The 18,713-nt window shown below is 50.3% G+C and overlaps 1 protein-coding gene across 1 annotated transcript in view; it reads right to left on the reverse strand.

The window, feature by feature from the left end:
* TG (thyroglobulin) overlaps positions 1-8,488 on the reverse strand; it is a 253,327-nt gene extending 244,839 nt beyond the window's left edge. The window contains exons 1-5 of the mRNA XM_045453613.1: positions 8,053-8,488; positions 6,911-7,019; positions 5,903-6,000; positions 4,372-4,575; positions 3,458-3,617 (exon numbers count right to left, since the gene is read on the reverse strand). Of these exons, the coding sequence (XP_045309569.1) occupies positions 3,458-3,617; positions 4,372-4,575; positions 5,903-6,000; positions 6,911-7,019; positions 8,053-8,119 (638 nt within the window). The 5' untranslated portion in view covers positions 8,120-8,488. The remainder of the gene's footprint in view (positions 1-3,457; positions 3,618-4,371; positions 4,576-5,902; positions 6,001-6,910; positions 7,020-8,052) is intronic.
* Positions 8,489-18,713: the final 10,225 nt, after the last annotated feature.

An 18,713-nucleotide genomic window follows, 5' to 3' on the forward strand; every position in this document is an offset into this window, starting at 1 on the left:
TGCTAAGAAAATTTGAGTTTGCTTAGTCACTAAAGACGGGGCCTAAGAACAAAAACAAATTAACTGAATTTTAGCTCAGACCACTAAGGCCTTGGCAATGGCATCGGCTTTTAAGACCTTTACGTACAAAGCGTTTCCCTAGTTAGTGGTTGGCCGAGGGCAATACGAAAGGCAGGGAAGAGTCGGGAGACCTACCAAAGCTTACTCACCACCACACATGGTTTTTCTAAGTCACCAGCCGAATAGGTGTAGTGAGCCGTGGCCTTCCGGAGGCAAAGGACCTCCTCAAATGCACAGACACTGCAGCCACGTTCAAGTACAGGTCGTCACCCAGCACGTCTAAGAACCCACAGCAGGTTGGCAGATGAGCCCCCCCCCCCCCCCCCCCCCGCAGGCTTCCAGCCTCCCCTCCAGGTCCCATGCCAGTAAGCCAACCACTTCGTGTCACGTCTCCGCTGGAATTTCCCGAAGGAACCCTCTCAGATTCAATATTCCACGATCCCACTTGTGACTTTCCTTTTCCAAACTCATCCTGCACCATCCGTCTAGAAGCCAGACTTTGGTTTGATTCTTCCTCCCTCTCACCCTCCACCTTCAATGAGTGCTGTGGATTCTATCCTGTATAGGTTTCTCCCACCGCCCTGTCTCCCCGACAGTCCCCCCCCCCATCACGTGTTCTAATCCACACCTACATCGTCTCTCACCCGGACCAGTGCAGGAGCCTCCGGGCTCACAGAGCTCCCCCCACCAGCACCCACTTTGCTCTTCCCCAGCCAGTCCATTCTATCCTAAACTCAAGACATACCCAATCTCCGTCCCCAGGCTCAAAATTCTTGATGCAATGTTGGGGACATACTAATACTAGAAAAATTACTCCTTGCTTATCTGAAATTCAAATAGAACTGGCCGTCCTTTATTTTATCAGCAGCCTTAGGTACTAAGTCTAGACTCTCTACAGGGCCTCTGTGGCTCCTACCATCATGCGCCGTAGAGCGGCTGGGCCTGGCAATGCCCAGGTCAGCTTATCGAGAAATCCCTGAAATTGGCTGGGCTTCCAGTAACCGACCACCCAACCCTTCCCACGACCTTCCTAAGTCGGAATTCCCCCAGAGACATGCTTGCTTACATAAAGGAAAGGATCCCATTTCAGGAGTAAGTTTTTTTTTGTTTGTCTGAAACAATGGATGCTTAGTCTTGAATTTTTGTATTTAACTCGACTGCCCTCTTGTGGAAGGAGCTATGAACCGTGCCTCAAGCTGGCACACAGGCTGATTATAAGCACAGACTGCAGGCCTACTGTGCAGGGAAAGAGAGTTGAATCAAGGTTGTATGGGAGAGTGAACAGAGCCAAATGGCTCTAGAACCCACTGATTATGCTTCCCAGGGGGAGCTCCTTAGCCTCTGTGTTTCAGATTCCTCATCCGTATGCTAGAGAACGTAACTGTCCAATTATTTTTTGTAAATATTAAAGTAGGCAGAAGATTGTCCAATTGCCTGTATATAGTAAGCACTCAGTTGAACTTAAACTGAGCACACACTGGTTTGCATCTGTGAGTATCAGTAAATCAGGCTGTTTGGAAATTCTTATGTGCACACGGGAAGACCATTCTCTAAGCCTGGGAGGAAACACACCCTAACCCACGTTTGCTAAAGCTGGGTGCTACATGAGTAATCATGATCATTGCATTATAATTCACAATTGTCTCAGTGGTGTCAAAGACGAGGCCCCATCAGATCCTCACCATGACCTAGGGAGCAGGTGCTGTCTCCTTATTTCAGAGGGGGACACTGAGGCACCGAGATGCAGAGAGGGTAAATGATCAGGTCACTTTGCCAAGCAGTGGCAGAGTTAGAATGGGGGTCACAAAGGCAAATGCTACGGGCCCAGGCAGGTGATGCAGACGAAAGCAGGGAACAGGACACCTGGAGGGACCCAGAGCATTGGACCGTGTGTAATCAGTCCAAAAAGAACAGTTCAAGGCCAGCTTCTTGGTGCCATGGGAGGATTCAGGAATTCAGATTTTACGTATTAGGTGAAACATACAAAATTGCTGACGTTCAACTATTTTTACCTCCACAAGCAGAAATTTCATGGAGTTAACTTGAAATTTTCCAGTTTTTAAAATAATATGCAGTTCAAATAAGACTTGTCTATGGACAGTCCCTGTGCACAGGCCCCTAGCCTGTGACCCCTCCCAGCACAGGCCCTGGGGATCCTCTCTCTTGCAGAAGGAAAGAAACGGGCTGTTTTGGAAGCCAGCCACATCGAGGCTCAGGTTCTCTCAGAGAATTCCCATCCGTTTTCACAGCCTAATATGCTTACTGCTTTTATTTAGGACGTTTCAATCATGTCTGCAGGTCTGTGCCGTCCTCGTACAGTGATAAAGCAGCCATCTTGAACAACGAGAAACTATCCGATTATCTGGGCCAAGACCTATCCTGTATCTCCTTTTTTTACATTTGCTATTTAAATCCTTAAACTTATCTATAGGTCAGGGCGCCTGGGTGGCTCCCTCGGTTAAGCGTCCAACTTCGGCTCAGGTCATGATCTCCCGGTTCGAGCCCCGTAGCGGGCTCAGCGCTGACAACTCGGAGCCTGGATCCTGCTTCAGATTCTGTGTCTCCCTCTCTCTCTGCCCCTCCCCCACTCACACTCGGTCTCTTTTTCTCTCTCTCTCTCAAAAATAAACGTGAAAAAAATTTAAACTTATTTAACAGGTGCCTATATACACACCATTTACAAAACTGAATAATATGGTCATACCCATGCTTGCCACAGTGACATCTTTTTTTTTTTCCTTTTCTGCCAATTCCCTTCTCCCTCCTCCTGCTTCTCCGCAGCAACCTGACCCAGCCGATGGCCGTGGTAACCACCCAGCGAGTGTGGATTCATGCTGCCCTCTGTGCTCAGCCAGTCCTGGACAGACACTAGGGCTGTTGGGTCATCGTAAAGGCACATAAAAGGATGTTTGCTTACTTGTTTTCTAAAAGAAAAATCACACAAGCGCCTAGTACCTTTTACCATATTATCATAATACATGCTGCAGCATCCCGTCCAAATCAACTGGTATAGTTCCAGTGCGTTCTGTGTAACGGCTGCACACATGTTTCTGGGGGGTGCACATCTATGCAGCTCTCCACCCTGGGTTTCTCAGTCACTTTGTCCCCAGTTTTCCGCTACAGTGAAAAACAAGGCAGAAGACATCCCAGTACATATGTCTTCACCCCGGGGTCTTTTTATTTCCCTGGGCTGCCTGGGCGGGAGCGTCCACGTATTTTCAATTTGAATGGCTGTTGCCCGCTTTTGCCTCGTTAAAAATACCGTCGTCTTTCAGAGGTCCAGCAGTGGTTCCTACCAGCCTGTGCATGTGACAGCCCGCGCGAGCATGAGCTTTGGCAGGGGACAGGAAGAGATGGCCCGGGGGTGGGCCTCCCCCCAGAGGCCGGCTCCCCTTACCTGTTGTAGCTATGAACCAGGTCGAAAATCATCATGTCTGTGGTGTTGACAAACTTGCATTGGACCGGCAGGAAGTGCCCATCCGGAGAGCACTGAGGGGGTGACCGGTCTCCCACCCCGTGGAGGAGACGGCGGTTTCTTATCTCGCAGCTCCTGGGACCTACACATTTCAGAGGAAAAATTTTAAATTCTTAGGTATGAGGGGCGCCTGGGTGGCTCAGTCAGTTAAGCGTCCGATTTCGACTCAGGTCATGATCTCTCACGGCTCCCAGGTTCGAGCCCTACATTGGGCTCTGTGCTGACAGCTCAGAGCCCGGAGCCTGCTTCGGATTCCGTGTCTCCCGCTCTCTCTGCCCCTCCCCCTCTCGTGCTACCCTGTCCCTGTCTTTCCCAAAAATAGATATTAAAAAATAAAATAAATAAATAGGGGCGTCCGGGTGACTCAGTCGGTTGGGCGTCCGACTTCGGCTCAGGTCATGATCTCGCGTTCATGGGTTCGAGCCCCACGTCGGGCTCTGTGCTGACAGCTCAGAGTCTGGAGCCCCCTTCGGATTCGGTGTCTCCCTCTCTCTGCCCCTCCCCCGCTCACACTCTGTCTCTCTCTCTCTCTCTCTCTCTCTCACTCAAAAATAAAATAAAAATATTTTTAATAAATAAATAAATAAATGCATTCTTAGGGACAAGGAGGCACATTCACTTCTGCAGTCCGGACGCACACATTCATACCACACGCGTGACATCGATCCACCATGTGGAAATATGAGCAGGGTACAGCCTTCCTAAAATGCTCCCATTTTCTGTCTTGAGGCCCAGGTCCTCTGCCTTTTGGCCGGGAGACCCGGCAAAGTCACGGTTACGTGCGGAAAGCTGGACGCCCTGGGCACGTGTGCAACGCTGGGGCCCCTGGCACTTACATCGCGTGGGCCTCCCCGGCTGGCGGGTCCCGTACACCTCCATCCCTTCCGCATCCACGCACCAGCACTGTCCCCGCCACGGGTCACACTGCACGGGCGCGTACTCCCCCGAATCCTGACACTGAGGGAGGTAGGATGTGGCCGTGCTGTTAATATAGCCTCTCAGCAGGATCTGCTGCCTCTGCAGCTGGCAGAAAGACAGACCTGAGGGTGCACAGAGCAGGGTCAGAGCTTCGGGCTCCCTCCCTGGACACGGGGACGCATCCGTCCCACCCACAACAACCCAGGGATCCTCAGAGAAGGCAGCCGGCTCAGGCCCAGCGCTCCGACTGTCCAACTTTATCCCAGGATTTCTCCCAGCAGCCTGTGGGCCAAGTGAGGGGGTGGGGGGCTCCACGGTGCCCTGTCAGTTAACCAGACACCCCACAGCCCGGGCGCTGCAAAGGGGAGGGGCGAATGCACTGCGGGCTGGCTGCTGGCATCCCATGGCCCTGCCCACTCCTTCGCTGTGTGGGCCTGGGAGGCCCTGCAGCACCCCCGGCCTCCCTTCTCACCTCCAGGGTTGAGACACAACTGCCTTCCTCAGTGTCCGTGTGCATGTGGATTAGTGACCTTGACCATCACCACCCCCGCTGAATCCCTACTGTGTGCCCAGTGTTTTACACATGCTTTAAATCCGGTGAGGTGGAGGGGCGCCTGGGTGGCGCAGTCGGTTAAGCGTCCGACTTCAGCCAGGTCACGATCTCCCGGTCCCGGAGTTCGAGCCCCGCGTCAGGCTCTGGGCTGATGGCTCAGAGCCTGGAGCCTGTTTCCGATTCTGTGTCTCCCTCTCTCTCTGCCCCTCCCCCGTTCATGCTCTGTCTCTCTCTGTCCCAAAAATAAATAAACGTTGAAAAAAAAAAAAAATTAAAAAAAAAAAATCCGGTGAGGTGGAGCCTACGTTCCTGTCACAGACGAGGAACCCCAGCTCAGCGAGGGTAGGGGACCCGGCCAGGGTCATTCCGCCCAACAGCGCTGGGGAGCCAGCCTGCCCCCCCACCAACCCCCAAGCCCGCAAGGCTGGCAGCAAACAACCAGCACCCAAAACAGAGCTTTCCTCCTTAAAGGAGACCTTTGGTTCCGGGCTCAATCACACATTTCAAGATGACCCGCTTGAAGTGAACTTTGTTTTAGGCTTAGCCGTGACATGCTTTATGGGGGCGGGGGCGGGGAGGGCTGCGTGTCTTCCACTATTCGCGATAATGATTATTTTAACAGTGAAGAGTTCACCGAAGTCTCAAGTTTGAGACGCACCTGATGTGAGAAACACCAGGTGTGTACGGCTTAATCCCGCTTCCAGGGGCCCCCAGTGTCCCCTGAGCTCAGTAGCTGACCGATTGTCCCACTGGATTCTCACTGCAGCCCTGCCTCGGGTGCGGGACCCCCAACTCAGTAGGGCCTCGGGTGCGGGACCCCCAACCTAACTGGAAGAGGAACATCCAGCAGCCAGAGGGAGACCCCCGTTCTCTCGGACGGCCCCTCACGCACTTACAGGCCACCGGCCGCCCAGGCTGCCTGCTTCCAGGCACCTCCTTGCCATCGGCGCCCACGCACCAGCAGGAGCGGCCGTCATCCTCGCACTGGACTGTCCTGCGGGCGGGAGAGAGACACCACACGCAGACAGAGTTACTGGGCCCCAAAGCCACAACCCGGCTTCCCTTCCTTCTCCCTTTCCCTTCTGTCAAGTTTTAATTCAATTAAATTAGGGAGAAACTGGGGCACCTGGCCTAGCTCAGTCGGTCAAGGGTCCCGCTTCGGCTCCGGTCACGATGTTACGGCGACATAAACAGGGCTGGCAAAGGTGAGCCTTCCCACACCTCCTGTGCCCCTCCACCCTTCCCAGAGGCCCAAGCAGGGAGCGGAGCACAGCGTCTCTGTGCTCTTGCGAGGGGGGAAGAGTGCTGAGAACGCACAGGAAATGAAGGGAGGTGGGGATGCTTCCTGGGGGGGGGGGGTTCCCAGAGCGCGAAAGCAGAAATCACTCCGCACCGCCCCCCCCCCCACCTTTCATTACAGCAAATGGGCTGGGGCACCTGGGTGGCTCAGCCGGTTGAGCATCCGACTTCAGCTCAGGTCATGATCTCTGAGCTTGTGGGTTCGAGCCCCGCATCCGGCTCTGTGCGGACAGCTCAGAGCCTGGAGCCTGCTTCAGATTCGGCGTCTCCCTCTCTCTCTGCCCCTACCTCCCCTCTCTCTCAAAAATAAATAAACATTTTAAAAAATTGAAAAAAAAAAAAAGGAAATGGGCCGAAAGTTTGAGCAGGAAAAGAAGAGAAGTTCTTGGCCCTGGCTGGGATGAAACAGGGACCAGGGCACTCTGGGTCATATTATCCACTCCATTAGCCTGGGGGAACCGAACCTAGAGGCGGGCCCCACCCACCTGACAGTGGCCACCTGTCACGTTTCTGGGGGGGGGGGGAGGGGGGCTGGTGAGGGCTCAGTGCGGGGCCTTAAGGTCTCTTGGGGGCCCCAGGAGTGCACAGGGCTGGGGCAGCCTTACTGGTAGCTGCCGTCTTCTGCGCACTGAGGAACATAGTCTGCTCGCTCCAGAAACGCCCTCTCCCTCTGCAGCTCGCAGGGACGTAGAGGCTGGGCGTCCACCTGGTATTCTGGGAAAAGGGAAGCAGCTCGTCAAGGAGGGGTGCGGATGGGATTCCAGTAGCAAAGATGGGGGTCCCTGCAGCACAGGTGCTCTCCTGGCGTCATCAGCACTAATTACGTTCTGACTCGCAATGTTGCTTCCAAGTTCGCGATTCACACGTTTCCAAGTAGGACTTTAGCTCATTTAACCCTCAACAACCTCTCCTGGGAGGTGATACCTGCATCTTCCCCACGTGGCACTAACACTGTGAAAGCCACCTGCTCGAGGTCACACAGCTGCAAAGAGAAGGGTTCAAAGTCAACCCTCAGACACTGCGTTCCCCCGAACCATGGCGTCCGAGCGCCAGAAAGATGGTGTTCTTGAATTTATCAAGCGGTTCCCTGTGGGCAGAGCCTCTCCCGGCCCAGGTCAGGAATGCAAACTAATCAGCAACCCCCGTGGGTCAGGCGTCGTTTTCTCCTTTGAGAACGCATGTGACATGCAGGCACGCACTTGGAGATCACGACCGCGTCGGGAGGTTAGTGTCCCTGTCTTCCTTTTGCAAAGAGAAAAGGAAAGCTGACACTTATCCAAAGTCCCACAGCAAGTGGCCAACCTCTGCTCACTATTTCACCGCCTCTATTTCACTGCACAGGTGGGTGTGGTTTTTGGTTTGCTGTGGTTTTTCTTCACTACCTGCCGATGACTTCTCAAACGCCTCACGTGGATGACCTTGGCCCGAGACCGCCAAGGGAATAAAACCAGGTATCAACGCCAAAACTCACTAACAGGATCGGGTGGGCTGAGCTCAAATTGAATTGGGAAGATCTGATTTCCCACCTCCTCTCCCACCAATCGCTGGCTCCGTGCCCTCAAGGTAATCTAGTCCGACTCTCAAAACCACTGTCTCTTCATTGGAAAACCGTCCGCAGGACACGGTGGGGACTAAACGAGATCACAAATGTTCCCAGGCGCAGGGGCAGAGCCTGGCTGGCGTTGGGGCTGTGACCCGAGAGCTCCCTCCAGACCCTCTGCTCCGTGGCCTTGAACCCACAACTCACCAAAGATGTTGGCCGACACCAAGCAGGCTGAGCCCAGCAGACTGAGGACCCACAGGGCCAGGACCATTTCTGTGGGCCCGTCCGGGGATGAAGGCGAACAAGCCACTGCCCGCCCTAGGCTCTGGCCAGGGAGCCTTTATAGAGCCTCTCTGGCACCGCCACCCCCACCCCCACGGGCACTCAGGGAAGCTGTGTTTTCTCTGCCCGTCACAAGGGGTTCCTCCACCTGCGTCTGCTCCCTCCGAGGACACTCGTGTGGCCAGTGGGGGACGGGAATCTCGTTGAGGCTCTGTGAAGCAGAACCTAGTGGGGTGACTTTGAAATTCATCTTTGCAGGTGAAGAAAGGTCTATGGTTTTGTGGGCCACAGGCTCAGGCCTCCCGGGAACAAAGCATTTCCTCTATCTCTCCCTTCTTTCCTCTCCTTCTTCCTTCCTCTCTCCCTCCTTTCTTCTTCGCTCCCTCCCTCCCTTTCCTCCCTTCCTCCCTTCCTTCCTCCCTCCCTTTCCTCCCTTCCTCCCTCCCTCCCTCTCTTCTTCCTTTCTTTCTTTCCTTCCTTCCTCCCTCCCTTTCTTCCTTCCTTCCTCCCTCCCTCCCTTTCCTCCCTTCCTTCCTCCATCTCTTTTCTTCCCTCCCTCCCTTCTTCCTTTCCTTCCTTCCCCTCCTTTTCCGCCCTTCCTTCCTTCCTCCCTCCCTTTCCTCCCTTCCTTCCTCCCTCCATCCTTTCTTCTTCCCTCCCTCCCTCTCTTCTTCCTGTCTTTCTTTCCTTCCTTCCTTCCTTCCTCCCTCCCTCCCTTTCCTCCCTTCCTCCCTTCCTTCCTCCCTCCCTCCCTTTCCTCCCTTTCTTCCTCCCTTCCTCCCTCCCTTTCCCCCTCCCTCCCTTTCCTCCCTCCCTTTCCTCCCTCCCTCCCTTTCCTCCCTCCCTCCCTTTCCTCCTTTCCTTCCTCCCTCTCTTTCCTTTCCTCCCTCCCTTCCTTCCTCCCTCCCTTTCCTCCTTCCTTTCCTTCCTTCCTTCCTCCCTCCCTCCCTTTCCTCCCTTCCTTCCTTCCTCCCTTCCTTCCTTCCTCCCTCCCTCCCTTTCCTTCCTTCCTTCCTTCCTCCCTCCCTCCCTTTCCTTTCTTCCTCCCTTCCTCCCTCCCTCACTTTCCTCCCTGCCTTCCTTCCACCAATATAATTTAGAGCCCCACAGCAACAGACACTATTCCAGGCAATGAGACTGTGGCAGAGAACGAGCAAAACGATTAGTATAGAAGGTAAGAACGTTAGGAAGGGAAGCCAAGCACACAGACACGGGTTCCTATTCATCCGTGGTCTCCCTTCCCTGCTGTCCGAGGACCTCAGAATCTCCAACCTAAAGGGAGCAGGCACTGTGTCTCCCACAGAGAGACTGTAAAGCAGTGTATTTTCTCTTAGCAAAGCCAGCCTCCTTCCTTTCCTCCTTTCCCTGAGCGACCATGGAAAACTCACATCATCCTCTCGAGCCCCTGCCTCCTCCTCTAGAAAAAAGAAATACAAGGAGAATAATAATGTGTACCTACTCGATAGGGTTGCTGTAAGGCGACGAGTATGTGCACAAGAGAAGCTAGCAATTAAGATCACTGATTTTCTCATCTTGCAAACGACGTGGTGCCAGAGGGTGACAGGCGCCCAGGAGACCCTGCAGGGGCAGGGGCTGGTGACAGGTAGGGGCAGGGGTAGCGGATGGGAAGGGAAGGCAAGGCCCGCTGAGGATGTGGGACCTGGGTGGAGAGGGAGGGCCAGCGAGAGCCTGGAGGGATGGCATCCCGGGGCGGGGGAAGGCCAGGAGGCCAGGCTGGGAGGTAGAGGAGGCTCCCCACCCAGGAGGGAAATGAAGGGTCCTAGCCGCAGAAGTGGATCGTGCTACCCAACAGAGGTGCTATGAATCTTACAAGAGTTCACATATGCCAAGTGCTTAACACAGCCCCTGCGTGTAACTGCCCAGGGCTGGTTACCAGCATCATTATTATGTTCCTGATACAAAGCACAGAAAGTAAAACTCTACACTTATTTTAGGTGGTGGGGGCCGGGGGGGGGGGGGGACCAAAACTGGGTAAGAAATCCTGCTCTGCACAGCCCCAGTCGCAGCACCAGCCCCGGCCCCACCACCAGCCCCGGCCCCAGCCCCAGCCCCAGCCCAGCCAAAATGGGTGGCTAAGCCTCAGGTCCACTCCGCCCCGATGCTCCACAGGCATTTCAAATTCAACACACCCCACAACAACAAGCTGCTCAACGCTTCCTCCAGCGCTGCACCTCACTGTGCCCTTTCCATCTCTCTAACGGCAAACCTGAGTGTTATCCTAACCTCTCCGCTCACATGGCAGCCAGCGGCCTCCACATCCTCCCAGCAAACCCTCATTCCCGCCCCCCCCCCCCCCCCGGCCCCGCCTTGGGCCTGACCCTTCCTCACAGCACCTTGGGCTACCGGCTCTGGACTCACAGGGCCTCCCACCCTGGCCCCTCACCAGGCTGCTTCTCTCCAGCTGCGGGGGGGGGGGGGGGGGGGGGGGGGGGGGGGGAGGGGGGGGGAGGGACAGTCACCACTGCGCAGGTGTCCCGGAGGTCAAGACCACGGGCCGCTCCTGAAAACCATCTAGCCTTGGGAGGGTTGGGGAGGCTAACCGATAATGAGACTCAGATTTGAGGCAAAGATGATTTGAGCGGGTAGGTGTGTTGGCACTTACGGGAGAAGGAGGCAGGAGCGGAAGAATCCCCCCTCCCCCACCAGGCCGTCCCGTCCTACACCCCTCACTGTGGGGAGCCAGCAACACCTCTTGGCGACACAGCGGCGCCTCCTCATCTGCAGGGATCCCTCCCCTGACCTCCGGGGGGTGGCCCGACCTGCAGAGGTCCCCCAACTCTGGAAGGAGGACGGTCTCTTCCGGAAGCGCGGCGGCCCTGCCCGCCAGCACTGAACCCGGGAGTGAAGGGCGGGTGAGGGGCCACCGCGAGGCATGACCTGCTCCGAGCCCCGGAGCCCAGCGCCTGCTGAGTCACTGCCGCTGGCGCGGCCGCCGTCCCCGCTCGGCTGGCTCTGGAGCCCTGCAGTGCGGGGGGCCGCAGGGGTGCGCACGGGGAGCGCAGGAGAGGTGCTCGGCTCCAGCGGGCAGCAGAGCGTGGAGCTGGGGCCGGCGCCGGGCTTCGGCTTCTCACCGTGACTCAGCGGCCCCCGCCGCGAGCTGGGCGACACGCGGGGACACGCAGGCCTCCTCCGCGGTGACGCCCGCCGGGTTCCTCTCCGACCCGCTCCCGGCTCAAGCCCACGACGCTCAGACGGGCCCGAGGGTCGAACCCAGAACCCTGCCTCCGGCTCCTTCCTGCCCCGATACTGGGGTGCTTACCGAAGACTGGGGGGGGGGGGCGAGTAACTGGAATAAAGAGGAGGAAATCGCTTCAAAAGGCGCGTGCGCGCGCCAGCTGGACGTCGGGCCCTGACTTTTGGGCCCACCTGCTTGCACCCACCCCCCTCTGTCCACATTTTTCTGAAGCTCCAGTTTCCAGCTTCTCTCTCTCATCTGGGGCCAAAGACCCCACGGCCAAAGGACCTCCTGGTGGGGAAAGAAACTTCGCCTCCGGCAGTGAGGACGGCCCAGACCACCCAGACCAGTTGGAGCTCCACCCCCAACTTGAGCCTGCGCAGAAGGGCCCTGGAGTGACCCCGGAGTGACCTGTGGTTCGCGTCGTCTCATTGTAATGCTAAAATCGCCACCGAGGAGGAGCACGCGGTCGTTAACGTAACACTAACACGCGATGTACGTGTAGGCTTGGTTTTTGAAGGCGCACCCTCGACCTTGTGCCCGCCCCTGCTTACGATGACAAGGCTGCCCTACTATCTAAATCATCATCCTGGGGGGGGGGGGCTGGCTGGCTCAGTGGGAAGAAGCATAGGCTCTTGATCTCGGGGTTGTGGGTTCGGCCCCACGCTCGCTGTGGAGATCACGTAAGAAATAAAATCTTGACAAATAAATAGTCACCTAACCCTAAACAAAAGGAACCTATCCACCCTTGCTGGGGAGTCATACTTTGGAAGTTATCCCCGGCCGGGGTGGGGGGGGGGGGGCGCGGGATCTCCTTATTTGCTGGAAATAGGTTCAGTTCCTTTGTGTGACAACTCCACCTGATGTCTTCTCTACCTGTAACTCACCAAGGAGCAAACTCACATTAGTTGACCTACAATGTCAGATGCCATTGTTGGTGACGTTCATCAGCCGCCGCCCACCGCGCAGGGAATTGCTTCCCAGCCGCCCCTCCCCTAAGCCAGCCTGCTGCCCTCCTGCTGGGTACCAGGCCACTGCCTCAGACAGCTTCCCCCCACCAGCCCCATCCCCAGTGACTCAGAGCCACATCTCTCCTCCTGGGTTGCCAGAGAAATAGTCAGAATTCCTGGTGCTTGAAGTCTGCTTCCAGAAAGATGGAATAGACATACTTCTCCCTATTTCTCCTGCGAAGCACAGCTAAAACCCTTGGATAGTATACGTAAAACAGACAGAAGACGACTCTGAAAGGTAGAAGGAAGACAGCCAACTAGCAACCTCAGGACAGAGGAACAATACGGAAGTAAGGTCCCCAGACTTTATTTTGCCTCACGTCTCTCAGACTGGGACAAGCCGGCAACTAGAGACACCAATCAGCACAGGGCTCAAAAAAAAGCACCAAGAAAAGCTTCTTGAGCTGATGGTCCAGAAAAGGGGCAGCCTGGCAAGACAAAACCTTTTTCACAATAACTGCTCTATTCTAGCAAACCTCACAGAGAAAAATGTGGCTCCGCCTCCACCCATGCTAGCCAAGGCCAGAGGGGGGACCGGAGAATCCCACCTTTGCCTAACCGTAGGGAGGCTCCCCAGCCCTCTGCCAGGATGGTGACAGAAGGGTCACATGGGGAGCGGGAGTTTCATCCTGGCCGGGCAGTAATGAACTCCCCACCCCCCCCACCCATGGGGTCAGTGGTTCTGTACTGTTTCTGGTCCAGTCTTCCCACATGTGTCTAGATTCTCTGTAAGCATCCTGTACGGTAGCCCATTCAAGCGGCTCACTCACTCTTACTTGGTGGCTCTCAAGGTGGAACTTCTCAACAGTCCTGTGATCCTAGTGCTGTCTCTGGGGAAATCCAGCAAGAGAGCCGAGATCTCGGAGCGCAGCCTGGCCCAATCTTTTCGAGTCTGTTCTGATTCGGTAACAGTTAAGATGCATTTGCTTTCTCTACTCCCTTTTTTCAAAGCAATTGTATCTGCCATGCAACTCCACTCTCTGACTGACCAGTCCGCTCTGGTCTTCAAAGCCCCATTGTCTATTTGAAATCTGGCCAGTTGGCCTTCTAAGGGCTCAGCCTTTCTCCCACACCGTATTCTCATGTTCTCCTATTTTTTTTAAAGATTGTTTTCAATCCCCCAATGCTCTTGTGCTGATTTTATCGAAGCATACTTTTTTAATGACTCCATTTCCTCCGTGATTTCCTGGGCAAGTCTGACTCCTAGAGACAGAGTATTTCAAGGATGAATGAACTTTAAATTGCCTGTGGGTCTGTAAGAATTTCACTGAATACTTTTCTTTTTCAAACTACAGAGATGGCATATTGTAATTATCTTCTCGCATTCTTTTCTCTTTAACTTTTTCAAATTTAGAATAGATTTTAGATTTACAGAAATACTGAGTACAGAGAGTCCCCATATACCCTCCCTCACACCCAGTTTCTTCTATTAGGAACATCTTACGTTACTGTGGTGCATTTGTTACAATTATTGAACCAATATTTAGACATTGTTAACTAAGTCCATAGTTTGCATGAAGTTTCATTCTTTGTGTCTTCACTTTTTATTTTGAAATAATTTTTCAATTTATCCAGGAGTTGAAATAATGGTAGAGTTCCCTCTTTGATTTCACTGAATGTTAACATCTTACACAGTCATATTGCGATTACCAAACAAAAACTGTCATCAATAAAATAAAATCAATAATAAATAAAATCAATAAAATACTGTCATCAATAAAATACTGTTAACTACAGACATCAATGAATTTCACCAGTTTTCCCGTGAATATCCTTTTTAATTCTAGGATCCAATCCAGAATCTTACATTCCATTCACCTATAAAATCTTCTTAGCCTCCTCTTTAGAAAATATTAAGGAATATACAAAAATTCTAGGACTATTGAGTTTAACAATCTCACAAGATATATAAAAAACAATTTTATTTATATTCTAGTAAACATATGAAAATGTAATTTTAAAAAAATATTCCATTTACAATACCAAGAATACTTAGAAATACATTCAACAAAAAGCACAAAATCTAAACACTGAAAACTACAAAATATTACTGAGAAAACTGTAACAGATATCCTGAATCAATGGAGAAATATACCATACTCTTGGATCATAAGACTCAATAGTGTTAAAATGGTAATTGATCTGTAGATTGAGTGTAATTCCTGTCAAAATCCCAGCATGTTCTTAACAGTTGACGATCTGATCCTAGAATTTTTATGAAGATGCAAAAAATGGAATTGGCAAAAACATTCGAAAAGAAACATAGTTAGGGGAACCTGGGGGGATCAGTTGGTTGAGCATTCGACTCTTGATTTCCGCTCAGGTCATGATCTCACAGTTCATGAAATGAAGCCCCACGTTGGGCTTTGTGCTGACAGCACAGGGCCTGCTTGGGATTCTCTCTATCCCTCTCTCTCCACCCCTCCCCCTGAATAAACAGGCATAAAAGAAAGAAGAAAGAACATACTTAGAGAGGAATTACACTGATTCCAAACCTTTCTATGAAGCTGCAGGAATCAAGACAGTGTGGTATTTGCTTAAGGATAGACGTGTAGAGCAATGGGAAGAGAATCCAGGGTACAGATAAATCTGTGTGTTCAAGGTCAATTGATTTTGGATAAAGGCACGTAGGCAATTCAAAGGGAAAATAATACTCTCAGCAAACGGTGCTGGAACAGTTGGATACTTACACGCAAATTAAACCGAGATACCACTGTTCACCTATCAGCATGGCTAAAATCCAGAACGCTGGCAACACCAAATGCTGGCGAGGAGGGAGAGTAACAGACTCTCACCCATTCAACCGCCCGTTGTATTTCAGTAGGTCTATTCCTGGATTCTCTATCCTGTGCCATGGGTCTAGACCTCCATCTCGTGGCCGCCTCTTCGCTGACTTGATGACTATGGCTTTATAATAAGCACCCCCAATCAGGAATTGTCCTTCTTTGTTCTTCTTTTTCAAAACGGGTTAGGCTATTCTAGGACCCTTGCAATTCTGTTTGAATTCTAGAACCAGTTCTGTTTGCTCAGTTCTGTTTCGGAAAGTCTGTGGGGATTTTGCTCGGAATTGCATCAGTTCTGGGAAACCTGACATATGACAATATTGCCTCTTCCAGTCTATGATCTTGGCATATTTGTCTATTTGCTTATCTCATCTTTATTCTAGGCATTGTTTTGTAGTTTTCTGTGTACAGGTTCTGCATACATATGTGTTCAGATTTACCCCTAAGCATTCATATTTTTGATGCCACTGAAAATGGTATTTTTTTTAAATTTTTTAACGTTTTATTTATTTTTGAGACAGAGAGAGACAGATCATGAATGGGGGAGGGGCAGAGAGAGAAGGAGACACAGAATTGGAAGCAGGCTCCAGGCTCTGAGCCATCAGCCCAGAGCCCGACGGGGGCTCAAACTCACGGACCGTGAGATCGTGACCTGAGCTGAAGTCGGACGCTTAACCGACTGAGCCACCCAGGCGCCCCTGAAAATGGTATTTTAAAAAATTTCAATTTCTGATAGTTTGCTGCTAATGTGTAGAAATGTTAGTCCTAGTAGCATTTTGGTAGAGTCCTTAGATTTTTTTTTTTTTTCATGTGCAGGTCACTTCAAAATGTTTCTTTCTTCCTTTCCAAGTAGTATGCCTTTTATTTTTCTTCCTTTATTGCTCAGTGACTTACTGCACTAGCAGGACCTCTGGAGCAACACTGGATACAAGTGGTGGCAGTGGACATTCTGGCCTTCCTCCTCATCTTAGGGAAGAAAGTATTCACTTATCACGATGACATTAAGGGTAAGTTTCTCAGTGGATGCCTTTTATCAGAATGCAAAGTCCCATCTATTCCTTTTCCAAGTTTTCAATCATGAATAATGCTGATATTTAGGAAACACTTTTGCTTAGCTTATTGAGATGAACAGATTTTTATTTTGATGGTATATTACATTGATTTTCTAATATTAAACCAAATTTGTATTCCAATGGAATACTCAACTTGATCTTGATAGATCATCCTTACTTTGGGTCACAGGCTTCATATTGCTAATATTTTGTTGAAGACTTTTGTGTCTATTCAAGAAGACCACGTATTGGTCTGATTTCCTCCCCTTGTTGATGTCTTTTCCTGGTCTGGCACGAGGTCAAAGTTGGTCTCCAAAAATAAGTGCTCCTTTCGTCTCTATTTTCTGTCCATGCTTGTGCAAAATTGAGATTTCCTCCTTACTTGTTTCATAGAATTCACATTCAGACCTGGAGTTTCGAGGAAACGTTTTTATTAACAAATTCGTTTAATTTCATTTTGAGTCACTTTTGGTAGCCTGTGTCTTTTGAGGAACTTTTCCATTTCACATAAGCTGTCAAATTTGGCATTTGACAGTTTTTCATAATATCCCTTTTTAAAAATTGTTGGACACGTAGTAACATTCCCTCTTCCATTCTAATTTTTTATCAGTCTCCATAGGAGTTAACCAATTTCATTGGTTTACTCAAAGAATCATTTTGGTTTACACTGTTTCACTACTGTTTGCACATTTAGTAGGTCATTGATTTCAGCATATTTCCTTTTCTATTTCAGTTTTGTTTCTCTAGTTTTCAAATCTTAGATGGGTGATTTTGTACTACATTCTATTTCTAATGTGTAAAATTGAGGTACAGTTGACAAATACTAGTTTCAGGTGTACATGATTTGATATTTGTAGATATTGTGAAACGATCACAATAGGTCTCGTTAAAATCCGTGTTACCTTTTTAATATAAACATTTCAAACTACACATTTCCATCTGATACTGCCTGAGCTGCAACTCACAAATTTTAGCATGTCGTTTTACTTTTCATTCAATTAAAAATATCTTCTAATTTTGCCTGTAATTTTTCTCTTTGACTCATGGTGATTTATGTTGATAATTTCCAAACATTTGGGAGAGGTGGGGTGGTTTCCAGAGATCCAAAATTGACTTCCAGTTTAATTCCATTGTTGTCAGAGAACATATGATTTCAATTATTTTAAATGTATTGAGGCCTGTTTTATAGCCTAGTATACTGCCTATCCTTCTGAGTATTCCATATGCACTTGAAAAGGAAATTTCTATTCTCACGTTGCTGGGTCAAACGTTGTCAATCACACCAAATTGATTGTTCACATTTGTTCGTGTCCTATGTCCTGATTTTCTACTTGTTCTATCAATCAGTGTTAAAGGAGGGTTGAAATCTTCAACTATAATTGTAGATTTTTTCCATTTTCTATTCAGCAGTATTAGTGTCCTATATTAGTCCTATAAATACATTTCTGTTGTAATATACTGTTGTGTGTGTGTGTGTGTGTGTGTGTGTGTGTGGACAAAAGAATGATAGAGACCTGTAAGTATAAAGGAAGATAACATTCTATTGGGAAAGGCAAAAAAGAGAATATACAAACATGTAGAAGTTCCCAATGTCAAGGAAGAGCTTGTTTTGAAAATAGATGTTGGTCTACAGAACAATTGATTTATTACGTTTAAAAATAACATGTTGATTTCAATATGCCAATATTTACAAATTGGAAGTCACACCCTTTGCAACTGTTTACATTTATAATGAACAGTTTTAAATGGCAGAATCAAAGCTCCATTGCCCATAGCAGTGCCCTCAGCTGTGCAGATCTTGGCTTTTTCCTCCCCACCCCCCCACTTCCCTCTTCCTCACTCCAAAACTTCCTTGGCCGATCACTTAAATACAGTAAGTACACTTAAGTCTGGTCTTCAGATCCATTTTTAGGGGTACCCCAAGACAGAAGTACCGGGAGTGGATTGTAATTTTTCAAAATTCCTATGCAGAGGTCAAAAAACATCCAAAGACCATTTTTTTTAACGTACATATTCTATTTTCCCCAAACCCCTCCACCTACAAATCTAATTATCTTTCCTTTCTTTTGCCTCTTTGCACTCTCTGATAACCACCCATCTCTTTGAAAAAAATAGGTTTTTTATGTTTCTATTAGCCTGTAGACTAGGACTTTATTGATTCTATATCCAGCCACATAACCTGATGGCTGGAACACGAATGACACTGAAATGCGACTACACTTAATTTGCAACCCCATAATTTAATAAGAGCTTCTAGGTACCTTATTTGCTTCATTTAACTCTCAAAACAGTCATTAGGCATTATCCACATTTTATAGATAAGGAAAGCCAAGCTTAGGGAGATCGCTGCTGCTAAACTGCCCGAGTGAAAACTTGAGTGGCAGATTGCAAAGCTCATGCCTGCCCGACTGCCAGGTCACGGCTCACTGATACCGCCCCTCCACGGCAGGCACAACACAGGGGACTGCAGGTCGGACGCCTCGGATATGGAAGAGAAATCGAAGCTTGAATAACTGCCGGGCTTCGTAGAAACACAACAATG

This window comes from Leopardus geoffroyi, chromosome C3, assembly GCF_018350155.1.
Source record: "Leopardus geoffroyi isolate Oge1 chromosome C3, O.geoffroyi_Oge1_pat1.0, whole genome shotgun sequence".
Classification (NCBI taxonomy): Eukaryota; Metazoa; Chordata; class Mammalia; order Carnivora; family Felidae; genus Leopardus; species Leopardus geoffroyi.